Here is a 16949-nt window from a genome sequence, read left to right as displayed (position 1 = left end):
GGAATTTACCATTATTAAAAATCGTATACTTTAATATACGGCTATTTTTTTTTTTAGCAAAGGACCCAAACAAAATGTTAAAACTGGAGGATATAAAACAAACCTTGTCTCTTGACTGGGTGGCATTTTATGCTTCTCCGTCTTGAGCTCTTTATCCCTGAGTGACATAGACGTTAAGATCCAGTGACATGAAAACTATAGAATTTTGGAGCCATTAAAGCCAGCCATTTCCTAGAACTGTAACAACACAAGGACATGGACCTGCAAAGGCCTTACTAATCCTTACTGTTAATCCGTACGCCAGAAGTCTCAAGCGTACCTGTCAAGGAGTACCCATAGTACTTCATTCGCTTTTCTGAAAACACTCGTTTCATTGTTCCAAGCTTCTTACGTTAGCCTGTCTATGCAACCCCTCTCACAACACGTTCTGTTAATAGAACTGATTGTAATTTTGCTACAGTCATGTTAACTCTGGGTCCAAGTTTTATATTCGCCTCTATTTTCATGTATACGCCTTCCTCATCATGTAAATCTAGGAGTAATTTGGACCAATCCCTCTATGATGTGTGTGACTTCGATAGCTAGCTCTCTTTCCAAGGAAGAGTTCAGGCACAAAGAACGGAAACTTTGGAATGGTGAAAGCAATGCGAAGGACTTCCCCCCATTCAGTCTCCACGTGTCCCTCATGGTAGACAGGTGAGCTGCAAAGAAGAGACTTCTCTGGACCGGGGAGTCCTACCCTGAAATACAGGAAGGCGTTGGAACGTCGCTCTGCAATCCTTACCCAGTGTGTAGCCCCCCAGTGTGTAGCCCAAGGGGATTTTTTTTTTTTTTTTTTTAAAGAAAACACATTAATCCAGGAAGCCCGAGTTTCTGTGATGACGTTCGGGCTTAAGATGGTTCAACAAGGAAGACTCAGAGGTCCTAAGGGGTGTTTTTCATTTTGTTTGATTTGTTTGTTGTCTTTACTTCATGGATTTAACATGTATACAGCTGTCCAGAGCAAGAGCTTCAGGAGCTTGAGAATCTAGCCAGGGAGGTCACTTGTTTGCCATTTTTAATAAACACAAATAATTCCCTTTTTTTTTTTTTTCCTCAGCCCCATAGTCCCTGGCTCATGAAATCAATGTAAGGGCCTGAAACTTTTTTTTTTTTTTTTTTGGTAAATTGAAGGAAAAGCTCCAACTGTGTACCCCTCCCCACCTCAAGAAGTGCCTACGCAAGTCTTGCAGGTCAGGCCCTAGTCAGGTTCTGTCAAACAGCCTAACACTTCGAGTTATTATGAAATGAGGGGGTGGGGGTAATTGGGGCCCAGCCTCCAGACTAGCCTCGAGAAAGGCTCACTGAATTGCTGTGAACCACGATCTGGCTACTTTGATTTGTGACCTGGCTTTTTTTTTTTCATTCACAGTGGAGAACCATGACAAAGTCAAAATGGATTATTTGGGGGAAATTATGAATGAAGTTGACTCTGCAAATCCAGTTAGTGAAAGTATATCCAGGCAGGCTTCCAGGCAGAGGTGTGAAGTGTGGGCAAAAACAAATGCATGCAGATCTCAGGCTCTAAGATCCTCCAGAGGGCAGAGACTTCAGAGTAAACACACAGAATTTCACCACCAGGTCTCTTTCCAAAGATACAAAAGTTGTTGCAGATTTACCGACTTGCTGTCTATTGAGTATCAGTTAGATAACAGAGGTCAGGAAATGAAGTGGAATTTGATGTATTAACTAGGAAACAGCAAAGGAAGCCAGGCTTGTGTTATACTTGTGATTATTTCCCTAATATCCTCAATTATGTGGCTCCCATCAGAGGATCTGATCTGTTGCTCGTGTAATGGTATTGTCCCTGTTGGATCTGGACCTGGGAAAGAGGCAGTGAATCTCCTGCCCAGGCTTTGGGAATAATGTTTGCTTTTTGTTTGTTTGTTTGTTTCCAGGCCTGTCCCAGGCTCTCTATCTTCCCTGCTACATCTTCACAACAGACAGAGACAGCCTATGCCAGCCTCCATGCCCGGGACCCTGCCCAACCCCACCATGCCAGGATCTTCCGCCGTCTTGATGCCAGTAAGTCCTTCTCACTTCTGTCGAAGCTTGCTCCCCTTGAGGGCACAAGAAAAGCTGAGATCTAAGCTGATGGGGAAGAGAGTGGCTTCTTCTGGATGGGAAGTCAAGCTCCATGCTGGTTTGCTTGAGTGCCCGGTGGTGCGTCCCTAGGCGTCTTGCTGGCTTCCTTGTCCTTCACTGCTTCCCTCATGAGGCAAGGTCCCATCTTCCTGCCGGTGACAAGTGAGCTTGTCATACCCAGGAAATGTAATTTGTTCAGGGACACAGGGTTTTAGGACTACTCCAAAGTCTATAGCTTGGGCCATATACGCAGTGTCCTTAAATTGCCGGCGAGTGATCTACCAGGACTCAGAGTGGTCATTATTGTAATAACAATAATAATGATGGGGAGTTCCCCTTGTGGCTCAGCGGAAACGAATCTGGCTAGTATCCATGAGGATGTGGGTTCGATCCCTGGCTCTGCTCAGTGGGTCGATGATCTAGCATTGCCGTGAGCTGTGGTGTAAGTTGCAGACGCGGCTCGGATCTGACATTAGTGTGGCTATGGTGTAGCCTGGCAGCTGCAGCTCCGATTCAACCCCTAACCTGGGAACTTCCACGTGCCTTGAACGCAGGCCTCAAAAGCAAAAAAAAGAAAAAACACACACACACACACAAAAAAAAAAAAAAACAAAGCAAAAAAACCCCAAGACTGATAACGATGATACAGAATAACTGATAACATGTATCCACGCTTACCGTGTTGTGTTCTAGCTGTGCTTATTGAGTGCTGACCATGTACCAGTCACCCTCTAAGCATGTCAGCAATACGTGAAACAACCTTCTCAATTAGGTACTATTACTATCTCCTCTCAAATAGATACTATTACTTTTCAAATGAAGAAAGTAAGGCAAGTAACTAACTTCTTCGGCTGAGAGCAAAACAGCTGAGTTTCGAACCCAGGAATTTTCCTTCCCTGGAGCCCACCCTCTTGACCTTGATGTGATCCAGACATTCTTAACCTTTGAGGGGTGCGCTGTCATTACCCTTATTTTGCCAATGAGGAAACTGAAGCACAAGAGGCTGAGGAACTTGGTTAAGTGACCTGGTCCCTAAGAGCTAGTGAGTGACAGACTCAGAATTTAAATCCAGGTCGTCTGACCCGCATTTACACGCATATGTGACATTACACTGCCCTTTCTCTGAAGACAACAGGTTGGTGCAAAAGGCAGATATGGACTGTTTCAGAGTGAACTTTGCTCTCCGGCCACAGATCCCCGCCCTGGACGTCTTCCTCTTCCCTGGCGTTGTGTTTTGGTGCACGTGGCTGGTGTTAGGACTCCCTGGGCCACGAGAGTCCTTAAAAGTCCTAGAGGCCACGTGACAATCCAGTTAAACCCCTCCCACATCAGCCATGTTTCACAGAGCGTTCCAGCATTCTAAGGAATTGTCCGATTTGCTATTTCCTTTTGTCCTCACAGCCATCCTGTGGGAATAGGTTCACAGGCATCCTTTATTTATGTATTTCACCCGTGGAAAGCCAGAGAGTCAGACACAGAAGCGAGTTGTCTAACGTCACACAGCTTGTGCGTGAAGAGTTGGGACTAGGGTGCCCTTTCATCTCCTGCCGAGCAGCCTGCATCATCCCAGGACGAGCAGTTTGCCCATTGATCCCAGTGGAAGCAGGGGGATGGAGAGGGGCTTATAGTGGCCCAATTGTGGCGACAGGGACCTGCCCATTGCAAGTATTCAGGTAGTTGAGGCTAGAAAGAGTCTTTGTAAATTGGGCCAGAAGGGCAGGTGAGCTGACTCATTTTACCTGCGTTGCTCACCATAAACATCTTTTTTTTTTTGCTTTATTTTTTTTTAGGGCTGCACCTGCAGCATATGGAGGTTCCCAGGCTAGGGGTCGAATGGGAGCTACAGCTGCTGACCTTTGCCACCGCCACAGCAACACCAGATCCAAGGTGGATCTGTGACCTGCTGCACAGTTCAAACGCTGGATCCTAAATCCACTGATCGAGGCCAGGGATCGAACCCAAGAACTCATGGATACCAGTCGGGTTCGTTACCGCTGAGCCACCATGGGGACTCCTTCACCATGATTATCTTTAAATGAAGGAACCCGGCACCATCGATGCTGTTATTCACCCCATTAATTGCAATAACATTTTTACCACAGACCGTCTTCATCTAGGCTTTAAATCCTTCTTGTCCAAAATAGTTTCCTTTCGGAAATTCTGTGAATTGTCCATAAAAATATCATCCCATGATTTTTTTTTTTTTCCCATTTGACTAACCTGTGTACCATTCCCAGGAGCAAAGATGGGACACTTGGGCTGAAAAGGCCCAGAGAAAGGGTGCCTGGCACTGGTTTCCACTACATCACTTCATTGTACAACTTGCCTCCTGTTGATACCTTATTAGGGAAGCAAAGGACCAGGTGTGTGTTAAAGAGCCAGTGCGGACAGAGTCAGGGCTGCTGTCCCCATAGGAGTTCCCAGACCCATGGCTGCCATGTGGATAGTGCCAGCCTAGAGCAGTGGTTCTCAGCTGGGGGCAGTTTTGTCCCCTAGGGGACATTCGGCAATACCTGAAGACACTATTAGTGGGTTGTCACAACTTGGGAGCAATGCCACTGGCATTTAGTGGGTAGAGGCCAGGGATGCTCTTAAACATTCTGCAGTGCACAGGACAGTTACCCCAACAAAGAATTAGTTGGCCCCAAATGTCAGTAGTGCCGAGGTTGGGACATGGTGATCTAGAGTGACATTAGTGTAGCTAATGAAAATTAATACAAGATATCTCAAAGCACATGCTGAGAGTTCTAGGCCCTAGAAACCTGAGCCTTTTCTTCCTTATTATCAAGTCTCCAGCTCCTGTGCTCTAACGTCGGCATGTCAAGCATAGTCTTCCCATAGAGTTCTTGCCCAGAGAAACCACACTTCTCTTGCTCTAGTAGATTAGTTAACGTCTGTAGGTCAAGGTGATTTTCTTAACTGATTTGTAGTGCGTGCTGTCAGGCTCCATATTTCACAAAGCCCTGGGTCTGAAACAAATGGTGAATGTGTTCCTTTATTCATTTCTTTCACACTTTTGTTGAGCACCTCCTATGGGCCAAGCTCTGTGCTGGATGCTGAGGATGTGGTGAAGGAAGAAGCAGGTGTTGCCTTCCAGGAGTTCACTGGGTCATGACTTAAGATCCTGAAAGTCAAATGCTGAAATAATTTGGGAGTATGAACACCCATTTATGAGAAAGCTCAGTGAACGATGGTCATTTTAGCTCCCATTTTCCAATTTGTTTTAAAGGAAAAGAAGCTTTAAAAAAAAAAAAAAAAAGGTGATATCCTTTACCTGGATGTTTTACCTGTAGGGCTCAATGTCAGTTATTATTTGGCAAAGCCACTCCCATCTTCTGACCTCTTAATTCTAGTCCACTTACTGAAGCCACACTCATGGGCAGAGCCTTGCTAGCACAAAGCACCAAATAGTTGTTTTGAAGAAGCTTTTGCTAACCCACTATAATTACTTAGGTGGGAAAAAAATTGTAATTTTTTAAGATAGAGAAATCAGCCTGTTTAATTTGTGAGTCACAGGTAGAAGTGGTCATAGACAGTAACTTTTCCAAAAAGTGGGAAGCTTGACTGACTTTGGATCCACAGGCAGCCAGCAGGCTCCTCTCACTTCTTTGTACAGCACGAGAGCTAGTAGCTTGAAAAACACCCTGACAATGGTGTGTACTGCTGAACCATCTTCCCGCAGAACACTGAAGCAAAAGCTCCTCCAGACCTGACTCCCCTCTAGGAGAAGGTCACTAATTGGACTAAAGAGTCAAATAAAGAGAGTTCCACTCTCTTATCCCGCAGCCTCTGGAAGTGGGAGTGGTTAAGTAATGAGCACTTTTTAGATAAACCTCAGTGACTGAACAATTAGCAGACATAAATGTACCTGATGGCACTGAACTATACCTCTAAAAAGTGTTAGATGGTAAACTTTATGTTATGTATGTTTTACCATGATTTTAAAAGATTATTTAAAAGATGAGCGTATGTAGGCTGCCTGGAGACTTAGGGTCATATGAGAGTGAATATATTCTGCCTGTGGATTCCTCATCTGCAGATGCAACCAACCATGGATTGAAAAAAGATTTTTTTTGTTTAATTTCAGAATGTTCCAAAAAATATATCTCTTGAATTGGCCAAGTGCTGGCAACTATTTACATACTATTTACATTGTATTTACAACTCTTTTCATAGTATTTACATTTTGTTAGGTATTATAAGTAATCTAGAGAAGATATAAATTTTATGAGAGGATGTGTGAAAGTTTTATGCAAATACTGTGCCATTTTATGTAAGGGACTTGGGCATCCTCAGATTTTGTTATAGGAGGGGGTTCCTGGAACCAATCCCCAGCGGATATCAAGGGACAACTCTATTTTACTTTGTTGAATTGAAGCCACAAAAAGTTTTGCTAGAGTGTTCTAGAAGGTTCTCTGTCATTAAATAACTCCTTTGGAAACAGTTTCACATATGCAGATGCTGCTAGATAACTGATAAGCTAATTCAGGACAAGGTAAGGGCTGATGGTGCCCTGATGTGAAGGAAATGCTCCCCAATCATTCATGAGAAGGCTTTTAACAGCTCCTCTGCCAATCCACACATTAGTGTTATAATTATACCCCTGCCCTGGGGTGGACACTGCAGGAACTGCTGTAATAGAGTCTCACCAACGGAAGGGACCTTAAAGGGCCATTTAGTTCACATGTGAGGTTTTCATCCTCCGCTCTTTGACGAGCTCTGGTGATAAGGAACCCTGCTTTTTCTAAGACTACCTAGGCTAACTGAGCAGAAACCTGGTTTCCTAAAATTTCCGACCATTGTTTTCATTTCCATCCTTTGGCAAATGGAAAAACTTCTGCTTTGAAGAAACAATTTCCCCCCTGAGGAAAGTCTAATTATTTGCTGTGCGATGTGAGTATTAAGTATTCTTGCATTATTTTCCTTCTTTGAAAAGTGCTGATTTTCTACGAAACAGAAGATATTAATCAGACACACCCTTCCCCAGCTGAAATAGAGATTTTTGGCCTGTCCACTTTTTAACAGGGACACCCTAGAGACAAAAACATGCCAGAATTCAATTCAGGTGTTTGGATGTTCACCCTGGACTCCATGGCAGAGCTGAAGGACAAGGGGGGAGAGTTGATCACATGACACACTACACCCTCCCTGCTTCCTTCACCTCCTCAGAGGCCTCTCCCTGCTGGGAGGCCTACAGCTGTAAGTCATGGCCAGGTAAACAGGGAAGAGAAGATACGCCTGGGGCAGCAGCTCAGATACTTATGCTGGATCATTTAGGCTATGGTCATGAGTTAGAGCAAGGGGAAGATGCACCGTATTTAAGAGGGTGGCCTTTAAAATGAATTTTTTCTTATTGCTAACATGATTCTCATTTCTGTATAAAATTTAGGGAGAAAAAAAAAAAAAAAAGCCCCAGGTAACCTGAGATAGCCAATTGGTATATTCTGTATCCCTCCGGCATTTTTCTATGCATATGTTATTCTTTATAGTTCTAAAAATAAACATGATGAGAAGCAGTTGGAGTGTTTGCAAAAATGGAAATATTCCATACTTTTGTTTGGAAATGACCTACCATGACAACGTAGTTCTCTCTGGCATCAGTCGTATTCTCTAGAAGGTGCAGCTTTGGATGAATCTTTGATGTGCTTGAGTTCAAGGCTCAGGAATACATTGCCTACCCTTCACCAAACCACAGGCTTTCCCCGGAGTTAAACGCAGAAATTCTAAACGGGTCCATTGGAAAGAGAAATGCAGCTTTGTCTGTGACCAACACTGCCTCTCTGAGACTTCTGATTCTCTTACTTTCCTTTCTCTTAGATGGAGAGACAAATGTCAGTGAACTCCAACCTCCTGGGAATGCAAGGTCCAAATCTCAGCAACCCCTGTGCTTCTCCCCAAGTCCAGCCAATGCATTCAGAAGCCAAAATGGTAAATAACAGTTATAATCATCCTTCTGTTATGGCATGACTTTTTCTTTTGATTTCTGCTCCGACTTCCAAAGTTCAGTTGTCAGGTAGACGGCTCCATCTTTGTTTCAGTGAATAAGTCTTTCTGTGGAAAGGCAGTGCAGGGCTTGGCTTTCTCTTTGAGGCTATTTGTTACTGAACCTAGTGAACCTTGGCATTGGGCGCCTGTGTAACAAGCATTGGATCAGCTTGTGGCCTCAGTGAAAGGGACATTTAGAAGTTCGGGGAGACCCAAAGGAGTTGAGGTGGGACACACCCAAGTGTGTGTATGTTTGCTCAAAAAGTGAAATTAACGAAAACAATCCAGAGTTTCTCTCCTTCGAGGTGGTTACAATTTCAGTGCTACTCCTCCTGTCACCATAGCCACCAAAACAGATGTGTGACTTTCAAGCACACACTATTATGAAAATATTTTTCATTTTTTTGTTAGAGTCGTCAGACATGACGTTGATTTGAAAGGACCAGAACCTTGTTTTCTCCAGGGGTAACTGCAGCTCAGACCGAAATGCCTGATTTTAGGTGACAGCCTTCAGTGACTTTTAATGTATGAGACTGATAAGCAGTAAGATCAGTCTTTCCAATCCAAGTGATAAATTCATGCATCCATATTCTACTAAATATTAATAAAAGCAATGCTTGTCAGTCTTGGCAATATAAAGTCAACTTGCTAGTTGTATTTGGTGGAATTACTTGAAGTAGTTCATTCAGTTTTCTCGTAAATTCTGACACCAGTTAATAAGATATCTGATGACAACAAAATACAGCAAAGTTTTTAGTATCTGATATTGGAGAAGGAGAGCTTTTGTTAGAAGTTGGAGATTTGTTTGGTTGGCTGAATGACAGCATCGGGGACCGTGTCTGATGGCTGGTGGGAGGATGTTATTGACATCTCCAAAAATGAGCTATCAAAACCCAAAGATTTGGTTCTCGGTGGCAGCAATTTTTTTTTTTTTTTAATGCCTGCTTTGGTCACTTTCTCTTGGAAAGTTCTCTCATTTGACTTTCAGCTTCTTAACCCAAGGGAGCAACTGAACTCCCAGTGTTGGCTGCATTGGGCAAATAAAATCTGTGGTTGGGAGAGTTCTCTTTGCTGTGCCACAGTCTCTGTGACGTGCCAGATGGCACCGGGATCTTCAGCAAAGCTCGTTAAATCTTTTTGGAATTGGCAAATATTTTTTCAACCCAAGCCCTGCTGAGCCAAACCAAATACTTATTGGAAGAGTCAAGTCCAAACTGGCATCTGTTTTGGAGACCAGAGTAATGCCATTTACATTTTTTGAAAGGAAAATTAAAAAAAAAAAAAATGAGCTGTGAAGGTACTTAAGAAAAAAACAAAATTAACATTCATGTGTATGAATGTGTTCTGGGTCTGAGCATCCGAGGCTACTCCTGCAGCTGGGTTATTTCTGAATCATCTTGTTTGGTTCAGGGTCTGTATCCCTTTTGAGGGACCTCCCAGACAAACTTTAGGTGGATGCAGAAACACAAGTCCGCACCAGATTTCCCTGCCAGCTGAGTTTCACTGGAGGTTTATGCCACCACTCGACTGAAGAAGTGTCCTACCCCTTCCCTGCTGGCAAAGAAGAAAAATGCTTCCAAAGGGAGGACAGGTTTATGGCTATTTATATACAAATGAAATAGAAACATGATGTGGCAGATTAATAGCGAATAATATCAGCAGAAGACAAAGGGGAATTGGTCTGTACCTATAAAAATAGTGTTATCCCGCAAATGTTTGTCAAGTTGAAGTTTGAGCAAGCGTACTACTCTACTGACTCATGTTCTACATGAATGAATGTTTCCAGATCCATGATGTCTGGGTGGATGAACTGTACCATGGAGTTGGGATTTAAGGAGCACAGCTTTCCCCTCTGCTCCAAGCTCCCACTCCTAACCCCATTATTGCCAATACAAATTTGGATTATTGTTGATCCAGAGGGGAAAATGGTTCTATCAGCCACTTATAGTTTGGAAAAATAACATTTCTAGTAGCTGGAAAAGTGCTAAGTGAATGCTGTTTAGTACATGACTCAGCAGCTCAGTTTTTATTTCTGCTCGCTTTATTCGCTGCAGATATCTCTCATTCCCGTCTCCTAACTGTACAGTATTTTCTAGCAGCTTTGGGTCGCTTAGATGAAAAGCTTTTATAAACGACAAAGTAGAGAAGAAGAAAAAAGTCTTCCACGATTTTAATGTCAGCCAGAGCCTCCCCAGGTTTCTCAGAACCATGGGCTTTGTTGTTCTATGCCTAATTTTCTTCCTGTGTAAGACTGGAATGGATTCCAGATTTCAACTAAGACTCTTGTTTCACTGTTTTCAAGGACTTTTCCAAAGGTCACACATGGGCTATTGTGATGAAGAAACTCTGTGGGGTGTGTTAGAGCCTAGGAGAAACCAGAGAGCTGCCAGGGAGCTGTCACCCACCCCACAACACTGCAGACCTGTTCTCCTGGGGCCAGTGGTGTCAGAGTGTCCATTTTACACTCCTTCTTGGCCACTGAAAAAGCCATCATCCTGAATCTCTGTTGAAACTCTGAGGTCCTGGAGGTGGATTCAAGTTTAAAACAGAATTGCTTTAAATGTACAGCTTTGTTAGAAGCTGTCGGACCAGTGATGGCTCAATAAAATACATCCATTGTCCTTGCTCCAAATCAGTCATTTCTATTGTAGGAGAGAGCAAAATAAGGGTCCCCAATAAGCTCCGTGGTGTATTAATCTGTGACATTCTAAATCAAGAATCACGCATGTTCTTTTGATTTAATGTGTAAGTATCAAGCAGTGTACCTCAAGGCAATGTAGTCACATCTGTCCAAGCTGATTTTATCATAGTTCTAGCAGATAATAATTTAGTTTTATGGATCTTTTTCTGAAGAATTAAGCCAACAAATGTGTGGCTTCACCATTATGCAAGTGAATCTGTGAATATTGGACTTCATTTGAGGGTCAGATCAGACTTAGAGCTGTGATAGCCTTCCATCTTTCTAACCACCCTGAATAATAGGCACTTCCTCCCAGATTCCTGGGATCTGTAGGTGTCTTCCAAGAAAGTGAGGTCTGCTGGAAGGAAATGGATATCTGGTGGATCGTTTTAACACTCAAAGCAGGGAGGGAGGGAAGGAGAGGGATGAGCAAAGAGGAATGGAGAAGGAGATAGAATGAGTCGGGGAAATGCTCTCTAGACTGCAAGCTGTTTTTAGCCTCTGCTGGGTGCACGTGATTCTGCACAGATGTGGATGTGCTGCCCTTAGAGTTGTGTAGATTTGTGTTTATTTCTATTCGTGAGAGTTAAACCAATTCTAGCTAACCCTGAAAAATGTTTACCTTTTCTTTTCTTTTTAAAGAAGTCAGTAATACGGTTGGAAACTCAATAAGAGATGAGGAGAACTTGTCCATACACCTGTCTTGAGTCTCAAGTCTCATTAATGATGAGGTGAAGGTTACCACGTTGAAACTGACTGAAATGAAGGATGCCATATAAACACCCATTCTTAGAGGGCTCTGGCTGCTCTGCCCAGATTGCACCTTCAATTTGGATAGGGATAGTCAAGCCTATGAGGTATGGTTGCCAGAAAGAAGGTATGCATAGCTATGACCTGATTTCATCCTCAGCACAGCCCCCTAACAGCAATAGTGTTCCCATTTTACAGCTATGGCAACTGAGGCTTTAAGAAGTTAAAAAACTAGCCCAACAACATATCACCAAGCAAAAGCTAAAGTATCAGACACGAATGACAAAGCTTTTTCATCACAGCATAGATTCTTTAGATAAAAATATACAGCTTCCAGATATCAGTGATCAACAGATTAAATCAAATTCTTTTTAGATTAATGTATATTTACATACTAACGGGAGACAAGGGTAATTTAGACCTCCAGATAATCTGGAAAGGATGTGGAATGGTTGGTTAGTTAGTATGGAACTTTCCTCTTGGCTTAATCAGAGCTCTGTGGCCTCACTGACTGATCCAGCTTCACTGCCTCTTATTCAAACACATTTTAATCTTGACATTTCTTGTTTTACATGTGTGTTTCTCCTACTTGATTGATTGGAAGCTCCTTGAAAATAATCCTTGCATTGTGTAAGCTCCATGTACTGAGAAAGGTCCTGTGAATGAGAACTGAATTTAATTGAGTTGAGGTGAATTAAAATTATGAGAAGGAAGCAAACCCTAGCTCTGGAAATGAGGGTGGGATGGAGCGGGTAGGGGGCAAGGGTGGAGCTAAGAAGAGGAGGATAAATTTTGTTAAATGCTAAGTATTTAGCTTGTAAAAAGTAGCTGACTACATTTGATTTGTTTGAAAGACATCCAGAAACAATATCCATCATATTTTTTCCTTGAGAAGAAAGCAGTGTGTCTCTTCCTTAGAAAACAGAACTTGGAATATCATTGCCGTCCTAGGAACTGAAAGCAATGAATACTAAATTCTGTTTCTTCCATTGTGATAGGCCAGTTGTGCTGTATTTTGGTCACTGACTGTTAATACTTCATCCACAGTTAGGTTTGCAGTTTATTGAATGAACACATAAATATATGCATTAATGAATGAATGAAAGAAACCAAAATGATTGGAGTTATCCAGTTCCTCCTTTGACAACTGAGGACACCAAAGCCTGGTAAAGACTTAGGGAGGTCAAGCCATCATTTAAACACAAAAGCTGGGTCCCAACTCAGACCTTCATGCTTCTACCCAGAATGGTACTTTTTCCATGAGCTGTACTGATAAATTACTAACAGCGCCTCTTTTTTTGGCTCCTAGTTTCCTCCTGGCAGATTGGCAGATGAGAACCAGGGTGGTATAGTGAGCAATCCATGGTTAAATCTCCACTTTGTTTTGAATGTCAACCTGGGTGTGTTTGTGTTTGCCTTTCCCCTCCCTAATTATCAAGCTGGATAACTGTTTGCCTACCGTGCCCCTTGGCCACCCACTGTCCAACAGATAAATCACAGGGAAGCCTGGCTCCATATGGAGTTGCCTGGAAAGTTTATACACATGAAAAGACAGTCTCCAGGTAACATCTCCCTGGCACTCTTGAGAAATGCAGTTCTTCAATTTGCCTATTTGCTTTCATCACCCCCAGCTTTGCTTCCTAAAAGTCCAGGAATAAAAAGCAGTGATAAATAGCATGTCTGCTTCTCAGAAGCTTTGTGGCAAGGCAGGAAATGCTGTTGGCTTGGAAGAAACTTTTATTAACGTTTGAATGGTGCCAGCAGTCCTGTGTCCCTGCAGCCAGTGATCAAAACACAATGATGGGCTGAACCAAGGTGCCCACTCTTTGAAGAATCCTTTTCCCTCACGGTCCAATATGCAGATGAATAGGAATTCAGTAAGACTCCACACTGACCACAGCAAAAATCTAAGCTCTCACTGCTATGTACAGTGGATCTCATTTTAAGGGCAATTTACCTTAAAACATCATAGTAGAAAATGGTAATTGATGACATTGATGAATCACTTGTGTATGTGGCGGAAATTATGTTAAACATCTTGCAGTGTATTAGCTCGTTTAATTCTTGAAGCAATCCACTGACGGAGGTACGGTCCTTCATCTTGTTTTATGAATGAATAATCGGAGAGATTGAATAACTTGCAAAGAACATACAAGCTGATTAAAAAAAAAAAATGGTGCTGGGATGTGAACCCAGGCATTGGGCGCTTGGTCCTGACTCTAAACCATAATGTTTTGCCAGCCAGGGGGATGATCATCCTGTGAGTTTATACTAGTAAAGCACTTTCCAAATTCTGAGTGCTTCCGTGCCCTTTGTCTCATTGGAGCCTCATAACAACCCTGTAAAGTCGACGGGAAAATGTTATTATTCTCATTTTATAAACACTGAGAAGTTCTTTGTGACTTTTCCAGCATTATCCAGTGGCACGATCAGGCCCTGAGCCCAAGTCTTCTTTGATTTCCACCCTGTTTCTACTACATTGTGCTGATTCTGACATCCCCATGATAACTTATTCTGAATCAAAGCAAATTCTTATCGAAGTAAAACTCAGGTGTATAAAGGAAGTCTTGGCTTAAATTAATAGCTGGGCTCAGCCTCTCTAGTTCTTATCATCTAAACACTGGAGAGCAGGCTAATCCATATTTCTGTCTGGCCAAGACAAGGGCTGAATTACAGAGCTAAAAGCAACAACATACCTCTAAGAGCTAATGGAAGCCCCAGGTCCTTTCTTTTGGCTGAAAGTATAACTTTGTACATACCTCTGCCTTGTTGCCCACTTAACACAATGTAGAACGTTTCATTTAGGAATACATGGTGTCCATTTTTTTTTTTTTGGTACAATGTAAATGATTAGATTATGAGATCATTGATAAGAGCTAGCAACCATTTATTTATATTTCTACAGAACAAATTCCTATAGGGTTTACATTCCAGGTGCTGATCAGAATTCCAAATACATGGGATTATTCATTGGATTATATTTGTTTTGAAAATGAGAATTTGAGAGATTATCTGTTGCTATGAGTCACTAAATTCCAAAGCAGGAAAGGAGCTCAGGGATTATTTTAGCAAAATTCTTTCCTTTGAGAAACAAAAGCCTGACATTCAAGTTAACAACTGGTTTAAGTTCATGTAGCTAATCAGCAGAAGAAATGGAATGGGAACCCAGATTCCAAGTTTTCAAGGTTAGAGTACTTCACTTTCCAGGTGCTGGTCAAGAATTGACACAGAAAGCCATCTGCTGGTTGCTGTGATAGTGAACCTTCTAAGCCAGTGTTTCCTGAAGCATTTTCTGCAGAGTTGCATTAGTGAAACAGAGCGCCTGGGGAGAAGAGGGTCAGTCAGCTTTTGTATGAAATAGAAATTGAAGTTCATCATCAGAATGCCTGAAGAAATGGGTGGAGTTCTCTGCAGTTCTTTCTGAGACTTTGTGGTCTGGGCTTGAGATCACTAAGCTGGTCTTATTGACCCCCAGGAGAATGGACATGCGCTGAGTTTTGCATCTCTTGGTACCCAGTACTAACTGCCTTGATTTTGCCTGCCACCAAGCAAAAGTAAACGTCCCACGTCTCACTGCCGTGTTCTTTGGGGCTTCGTGGATCTTCCTTGGGCTTTTGGAGATCTGTTTTGTGCTGGTGTGGAGGGATGACCAAGCTCTCTGAGCACCCAGCACAAAAGCGGTATTGAAATGGCCCTTTCCATGGGATATTCTCTTTTGGCTCACCCTCCTCCGCCCTCACCAGCGCCTCCGCGTACACACATTCAGTCTCCTAGGACTCATTGTCTTTCCAGTTTTCTTTCTTTCTCTTTCTGCAAGTATCCACCCTGCTTTGGTAACCATGGCAACAGGTGAAATACAATCCCAATATTTGCTCGCTGCCTCTGTCACCCAGCCCAGCACGCGCATCGCCGGCTCTTGTTTTTGTGTTTGTTTAATGTTCCCAAGCCTGAAGTCAGATGCATCTGGGCAAGGACACAGCACACGGTCGGTCTGGTTCGGAACACTCCCTCTCAGACAGTCTTCAGGCACGTCTTCTTTGTGTGTTTGTGTACGTGTGCGCTCGCGTGTGTCCCTGTCTGCTTTGGGACGTTGTGCAAATAAGTTCAGCTTGTGTCAGAATAGCGGCTGGGGGTGGGCGGTGGAGGGCGGAATTTTACAAATCTTGTTACAAGGAAGTTCTGCTTTGCAGAGATATATTTTGGTCTTTTTCTTGGAATTTATGTAGCTTACACTTTCCAAGATTTTTGCCAGCACAACTAACAAGAAAAGTTTGCTTTGCACTTTGGGATGATCGCTGTGCGTTGGTTTGGTTTTTTATGTGGGAAGTACAGAAGATTCGTCAGAAAATGTGTGCCCTGAGGGGGATGGAAGGTGGGGCTTTGGGGCACATAGAGAAGGCAAAGTTTTCCTAAAAGTTTGGGAGTTTTAAAAGGAAATTTAAAAAAAAAATAATAATAAAAGGGAGAATCCAATCTTCAAATCCAAAACTAAGAGAGAATGTATTTTTCCCATTGATATCTTTTAAAATGGTCTTTCTCCCCTGTTTGTTTGAAAATCTAGCTGTACTGCAGTATATGACCGATTCCCTTGCCTTCTTTGTAGTGTGGATAAGATGAATCATTAGGTTCTCAGAATCAATGAGTCCCAACAAAAACAGAAATAGATCGAGTATTTTTATTTCGAAATGGTATTTGCACTCACCAGGCAGGAGATATCTTCAAGGAGGACAAGATTTTCATTCAACTCTGGCCTTGGATTCTAAAGATTAAAGGTGCAACCAGAGAGGCAAGGCAGTGACCTGATTTCAGTAGGTAGCCAGCATCTCAAGTAGAGATTTCAGAGTTGGCAAGTGTTTCACTTGTACCCTTTCCTGGACTGTCTATCTCCCTTTTGTCACCTCTACATGGGAATGTGCCCGTGATTCCGGGGAACGGGTCCCGTGTCCCTCCCAGCCTCGCCTGCTCCACTCAGCTCCACACAACATGGTCCCTCTCCGAAAGCCCCTCCCAGAAGCCTGACATTTCTTCTGAGGACTTCTTGCTCTCTCTGGCTGCCTTGCCTCTCCTATCCTATTTCCTTTGCTCTGCAAACTCCACTTCTTTTCTTTTTTTCTAAGACTTAGCTCAAATGTACATTTCCTGCGAAGTCTTCTCAACCTCCTCAGGTAGACAGGAGCCATGCCTTCTGCTGGGCTAGTCTCCATTTGCATCTTGTTTATCTCTTCCTTGTAGAGGCTTTATTACATGTCATTGTCTGTGAACCTGCCCCATGGCCAGCCTGTGAACTCCTTGAGAACAGAGGCCAATTTGATGCCATGTCCCAGGGTTGGCAGCTTTCCTGAGTGTTCCAGGCACCCAGTAAATATTTCTTGATAGAAGGGAGGAGGGAAAAATCAGATAAACTTTTAGA

The 16949-nt window shown here is 42.9% G+C and overlaps 1 protein-coding gene across 3 annotated transcripts in view; it reads left to right on the top strand.

The window, feature by feature from the left end:
• The window catches only part of CREB5 (cAMP responsive element binding protein 5), a 412742-nt gene that overhangs the window by 310626 nt on the left and 85167 nt on the right, over positions 1–16949 (top strand). For all 3 annotated transcript variants that reach the window (XM_047763738.1, XM_047763736.1, XM_047763737.1), the window contains 2 exons: positions 1938–2064; positions 7942–8052. In XM_047763738.1, coding sequence (XP_047619694.1) covers positions 1938–2064; positions 7942–8052 — 238 coding nt within the window. The remainder of the gene's footprint in view (positions 1–1937; positions 2065–7941; positions 8053–16949) is intronic.

Source organism: Phacochoerus africanus, chromosome 16 (assembly GCF_016906955.1).
Source record: "Phacochoerus africanus isolate WHEZ1 chromosome 16, ROS_Pafr_v1, whole genome shotgun sequence".
Classification (NCBI taxonomy): Eukaryota; Metazoa; Chordata; class Mammalia; order Artiodactyla; family Suidae; genus Phacochoerus; species Phacochoerus africanus.
This window is presented reverse-complemented; position numbering and strand designations above follow the sequence as displayed.